This window comes from Balaenoptera acutorostrata, chromosome 13, assembly GCF_949987535.1.
Source record: "Balaenoptera acutorostrata chromosome 13, mBalAcu1.1, whole genome shotgun sequence".
Lineage (NCBI taxonomy): Eukaryota > Metazoa > Chordata > Mammalia > Artiodactyla > Balaenopteridae > Balaenoptera > Balaenoptera acutorostrata.
Genome location: NC_080076.1, coordinates 91,886,112 through 91,892,100, shown reverse-complemented (window position 1 = coordinate 91,892,100; position 5,989 = coordinate 91,886,112). Strand labels below are relative to the sequence as shown.

Genomic DNA, 5,989 nt, shown 5'->3' with positions numbered 1-5,989 from the left:
AGGTCACTCATCTTCATCTCCGAGGCGCGACTCCCGAGTCAGACCAACTCTGAACCACTTGCTCGACACAATTTCTTCAAGTGATGTTTGGACACAAGGGACCAGAAATTCTCACTACGAGAACCTGGTGCACCCGATCAGCCAGGCAACTCGTCTTACAAGTTCAATGCGTTCTCGGCAATCTCTACCCTTTCCTAGACATTTTGAGGTCGATGAGACCAAAGACCCATTCTGTGGGGTTTGTTAAAAATTGGCCAGGGCACATCGTGCAACTGCCTTCAAAAGCACTGCATGCTTTTACTCTGACCAATTCTGTTCTTAGAAGCCATTTCTAGCTTAGCTTTCAATTGAAGGCTCCCCCCCGCCCCCCCCCCCGTTAGAGACCAGATTTCAAACTGAGGGGAAAACGTCCCCATTTGTATAAATGAGACAGAAACGTATTCCCCACAAGATAACTGAACACCAGATGATTCAGAAAATCCAGGCAAAGTAGAAGCAATGTATTTGGCAATTTTTTTCTTCCGACGAGTGACGTAAATTCTCTCCCACCTCCAAGTAGCTTGCAAGATTTTAACTGTTACATTTAAGATTCAGCGTATTTGTCATTCTACATAAGGTTACACACACATAACCTTCACGTAAGTTATCTGAATGAAAGGTCTCATCCTGATCATGGGAAGAAACTTCACATCTGCTAAAATCTGGTTCTGAATATAGCATAGCATATACAGCAATTCAAATCTGTAAGTGAATCTATTAATATTTATTCAATATTTTAACAAATTAAAACGCATCCAATTTTACCCTCTATATTTCAGTTCTCCACATATTGACGTGATCCTTCCCTACCTTTTTAGGTAGGAAAGTAATCATTTAAGGATAATTGGACACCTAAAGAACTTTGGTAAACTGCACTATAGTACAGTAGTACTTATATGAGCAAAACAGCTCTTATTTTGACTTCTAATTGCTACAGTATGGTGTCGATGGGATCAAACTCAGGCAAGACGGACTCAATTCACGTTTACATGTGGAAACCACACGAACCTAAGTGGTTAACCTACTGAGCCTTTGGCAGTCTTGTTTCACTTCACTGAGAAGCCAATCTAAGCCCTACTTTTCTGTTGCAGCATCCTGCTGTGTCCTTGCACCGCCCACAAAAATTCTTTGTGGGGAGAAAAACCATCAAAGCTGTGATGCGTCCAATGAAATCCTTAATCTTTGACATCTTTAAAGCTTGGGAGTACTTGACAACAGCAGGTAAACGTGGAACATCCTCCTAGAATACCAACTTTACGTTAAACATGTTAACGCTGAAACAAAAGGCAAGTAGACGCACAATTTATATTCGTTTTTAACAGATGAGACGTCCCTCAAGTTCCCGCAACCATCTGTATGGTTTCATCAGACTCTGAGAAGCTCTACATTAGAACATGGTTACTTCTGCCACAAAAGCAACTGTAATTCTTAAGATCTCTATTTGAAACGTCTAAAACAGGTACCACTTTTATTCTGACAGGTCACACAAATCTCAAACAAGCTCTTCCCTAAGTGTGACACTACCTAGGCCAAAAGGCAGGTGGGGTAGGTATTATTTTAGCCTAACTGCATTGACAGTATTTACACGTCTTAACGACTTACCAAATACAATACTGTTGACCTGTCATTTCATTAGTGTGAAATGATTCACACGTACACAAAATTAGAAGAATTTAACCTAACAGACTTCAAATTAAGTAGTAATAGCAAAGGCAATTCAAATACTAACGTGGCACAATTTTCCCTGTTAGTGGTTTTAAAAGGCTCATTTAAACGAGGGATGAGTTCACTTGCTTAGATATTTGAAATACAACTTTATTCTGATTCTAAACGAAAAGGAATGGGAATGACAGTAACAAACAAGATGCCACCACTGAATATTGTGATGTGACTGTAGCAGTCTTATATTTGAAACTCAAGGAGGAAAACAACTGTGTTCCAAAACACCTAAATATGCAGGTCCAAAAAAATGAAGGTTTTTTTTTGTTTTGTTTTTTTTTAACTGCCACATTCACTCCAAAGCCCATTCATCTCCTTCAGCATCCCAAAGATTAAGCACATGTTCTGCTTAGCTATATAATAAAGTGGCAAACACGCTGCACCACTGACATCACAGGACAGTTGCCTATAAAACTAGACTTCTGACGCTGGGCTCCAGCTTCACTTTTCTCACAGGTCATCATCTTCATCCGGGAGGGCAGTTGTCTGAGCAACCTAGACAAAGAGATGAAAGAGTTGTAACGCTCCAGATGAAAACCACTAGGAACCTGAAAGCATTCACTACCGAGACGCACACATCGTACCTCTAGATCGTGCTCGTACTGCGCTGCCAACGCTGGGTCCATGACCACCTCTGGCGGGGCGAGAGCAGGCATGGCGACGAACTCCAAGTTAGGGTCTCCGATCAGTTTTCTAGCAAGCCAGAGGAAGGGCTTTTCAAAGTTGTAGTTACTTTTGGCGGAGATGTCATAGTACTGTTTAAAAGAGAGGTAAAATTAATTTTAAAAACCCATACATCAAAGACATTCATGAAGCACTTTAGTGGACTTGTAGTTTTACGTAAGGATCCTAAGTCCAGTAAGTCCTAAGAAACGTACCTGAAGATTCTTCTTTCGGTGGAAGACGATCGACTTTGCCTTAACCTTTCTGTCCTTGATGTCCACTTTGTTGCCACACAGCACGATGGGGATGTTCTCGCACACTCGCACCAGATCTCTGTGCCAGTTAGGCACGTTCTTGTACGTGACCCTTGACGTCACGTCGAACATTATGATGGCGCACTGAGCTGGAAGAAGCAGTCACAGCGCGTCAGTGCAGGCCTGGCAGCTTGCTACCTGGAGGAAACACGCTAACAACTACGCACTCGGATTCAGCCTCAGGCCTAACTCCAGGTCAGCCACGTTTCTCTACTCATTTTCGAGATCTCTACCAATTCCAAAAGTCTCAAATCATTTTAATACACAGTATTATTTAAAAGTCCCGTTTATTGTACATGAAACCATGAAAGACCAGCTTACCATACGAAATCTACCTGTGATACTTCATAAATTCTTCCTCATCCCAAAAAAGTATCAAGTAGGTCAATGATAAATCAGCATTCCAGGGAACTCACCTCCCATATTCTGAGGATCTAACAATCTACTCTTTAAAAAGGTTCTTAAGTGGCTGAACACACTAGGATATAATGTGCCTATTTTTAAAAGCTCAGTTAACTCTCTATGTTGACCAGCAGAAACAGCCATGATAAAGCTGGTAAGCCACTGAGTACGCGCGATACATTTAACAGATTTTTAGCTAAAGAATGGGGGCAGGGAGGGGAGGGGAGAGGAGGAATCTTTGCAGTTGTACGCACTCTTGTAAAGGAAAAGACGTGGAAAGAGTCACAACAATTTTCATGAGAAGAGAAAGCCTTACATTGAGCATTTTCTTTGTTCATCTTTTTGCTGAGAAGCATTTATTTCCTTTGCACTTTTAAAATCAAGCACTCTGAAAAAAATATTCTGCAAAACCGAGTGAAATTAAGAAGAAACTGGCTGGTCTTACACAACATTTTATAAGATAAAAAGCCTAGGGCCTCTGGTCCAGGATCTGGTCAAACTGTTAACTACCTTTTTAATGGAGTGCAGAAGAAATGATCATTGACTTCCACCAATATACACAGCCAAACCTAAGTTTTCAAATCCTGGGGCTGCAGCAACACCCCGTCTGCTGCTCCCACTTTTCAAATTAAGAGCCTCAACACACGTCGTATCACCTCCGTCAAAACAGTGCCTGAGGCGACACAAGCACGCCGTCAAATGTCACCGGACAACCTTCACAGGCTCCCCTCCCCTCTCGGGAGCCAGCCCGGCTCCTGAATCGAAGCGCTTCACGCGATGGCCAGTTCAGTCAGCATCAGGCATGTGTCTGCCAGAACAGACCTGATGATTTGTAAGCAGCCTTGGGCGGTAAGCTACAAATCCTCTCAAAGGCGGCGGTTACGAGGCAGATACCTACCTTGGATGTAATAGCCATCCCTCAGTCCTCCAAATTTCTCCTGGCCAGCTGTATCCCATACGTTGAACTTAATGGGTCCTCTGTTGGTATGGAACACAAGGGGATGGACCTCAACGCCCAAGGTGGCTGGAACGTAAGCGCGGAAAGTTAGTCAGTGACCTCATCCATCTCCCACACGTTTTCACACATCCTTTCCCCCACGTACCTACATACTTCTTCTCAAATTCACCAGTCAGATGGCGTTTCACAAATGTAGTTTTCCCAGTACCGCCGTCACCAACCAATACGAGCTGTTGGGAAACACATCTTTGAAGTAAACAGCGGAACGGGTCTCAGGACCTCGGGATTGTGAGACTGTCCCGGTGCTCTGGACCGCCGTCTCACAGGGAAGAACTCTACATGCCCCCTGAGCACACCGAAGACAAAGCATCTTAAGACAGCGGCCCCGTCCCATCTCACGAACGACCCGAACCGGCGGAGCTGCGAGCCCAGCTTCCCCGCGCGCAGGGCGGGGCTCGCCCCCTCCCCCCTCCCCTCCCCTCCCCTCCCCCCCCGCCCCGTTGTCAGGGGACCGAAGGCACTGCCGCAGCACCGGCCAACGGCACCCGGCACCCGGTCACGAAGCAGACGCCGCCGTTAAGGACGTCCGGACGCGGGCCCGCCCCTCCTCCCGACCCCCTCGGATCACCCACCTTGAACTGCACTTGGGGCTCTCCTTGCGCAGCCATCGCGATGCTACTGCGGGCAGAGGAGAAAGAAGTGAGGCCCGCTGCACGGCGGCGCGGCCCGGGGGCCGCATGGCCGGACCCGCCCCACGTGCCCGGGCCCACAAAGGCCTCCACCCCGGAGCCCGGCCGCCCGCACCCCACCCCCAACCCGACACACGCACACGCACACGCGCGCGCGGGGGCCGCGAGGGTGCGCGACGGCGATGGCGGCGGGGGCGCTGCTCCCCGGCTCGGCTCCTCCGGCCGCCGGGGCCCGGCTCGCGCCCGCTCGGAGCACAGACCCGCTCGGCGCCGAGGCCCCGGCGCGAAAAGCGCCCGGTCACGGCCCGCGGCCGGCCCGGGCTGCCCCGACCGCCCCCCGGCACTCCGCCCGGCCGTCCCAGCCGGATCTCCCCTGCAGCCCCGCGGCCTGGCCGCCCGGCCTCCCCTCCGCCCCGGCCGCCCGCCCGGCCCACCGCGGCTCGGGTCCCGGCGCCCTCGCGGCCAGAGAGGAAGGAAGGCTCTCCTCCCGGAGCCCGGGGTCCCCACGCAGCCACCGCCTCACGGCCGCTCCCCGCCGCCGCTGGGACGCCCCGATCCCCGCCCCCGCCCCGGCCCCGCGACCCCCGCCCCGGTCCCACTACCTTCCAGAAGCGTCTCCGCGCCCGTCTGACTGAGGGCTGGAAAGATGGCGGAAGCGCAATTCAAATGCCCGGAGACGCAGCCGACGCCGGCGCGCGCCGAGGGTGGGCGGGGCAACGGCGCCGCGTCGCTCCCACGTGGCCCCTCGCGCACGCGCACGCACGCCGCCCCGGCTCCGGCGGCTGTGCCCGTTGGCCTGGCGCATAGGGAGAGGCTCGCGGCGCGCCGGGCGCGGGAGGCTATGCGGTCGCGCGCACGCACGCCGGCCCGCGGGGCCACGTGCGCCAGCCCGGAGGGCGTGTTCCCGCGCGCGCATGCGCCGACGGTGACGAGGCGCGCCCAGCTGCCACCGCGGGAACAGAAGTGGAAGGAGAGGGCCGAGGCCCCCTTGGGCGGGAAACTCGCGGGGTGGCCCACACAAAGGCCCTGCCCCTGCGTACAAACACGGCACGGCGGGCCCGGGGCGGGCGCCATGTTGGGGTGCGGGCCGCCCCACCCGCCCTTCCCTCCGGCCCTTTCCCCGCGCCCTCGTCTCGGTCAGGACCTTTTGGGAAGTAAAGGAAGTAGAGACCGATGCTTTTCCCACCCTGGAAAGACGGCCACCT

At 51.8% G+C, this 5,989-nt stretch overlaps 1 protein-coding gene across 2 annotated transcripts; it reads right to left on the bottom strand.

Annotated features, from left to right (window-relative positions):
• Window positions 1–479: 479 nt before the first annotated feature.
• RAN (RAN, member RAS oncogene family) lies at window positions 480–5,501 on the bottom strand. 2 transcript variants are annotated; one of them, XM_057527226.1, is made up of 7 exons: window positions 5,387–5,501; window positions 4,728–4,773; window positions 4,241–4,325; window positions 4,036–4,161; window positions 2,637–2,824; window positions 2,343–2,513; window positions 480–2,253 (listed from the first exon to the last, which is right to left on the bottom strand). In XM_057527226.1, the coding sequence occupies exons 2-7, from the start codon at window positions 4,761–4,763 to the stop codon at window positions 2,209–2,211; spliced, it is 651 nt and encodes a 216-aa protein (XP_057383209.1). In that variant the 5' UTR covers window positions 4,764–4,773; window positions 5,387–5,501; the 3' UTR covers window positions 480–2,208. The 2 variants fall into 2 exon arrangements, with proteins under 2 accessions (XP_057383209.1, XP_057383210.1); XM_057527227.1 differs by having other exon boundaries at window positions 4,728–4,770; window positions 5,387–5,487.
• Window positions 5,502–5,989: the final 488 nt, after the last annotated feature.

Excerpts from the sequence above, each read along its gene's own strand:
- RAN (XM_057527226.1), bottom strand. The coding sequence starts at position 4,763 with ATGGCTGCGCAAGGAGAGCCCCAAGTGCAGTTCAAG. Across the intron at positions 2,825-4,035 it reads GGATGGCTATTACATCCAAG|CTCAGTGCGCCATCATAATG; the intron begins GTAGGTATCTGC and ends TGCTTCTTCCAG. Across the intron at positions 2,514-2,636 it reads ACCGAAAGAAGAATCTTCAG|TACTATGACATCTCCGCCAA; the intron begins GTACGTTTCTTA and ends TCTTTTAAACAG.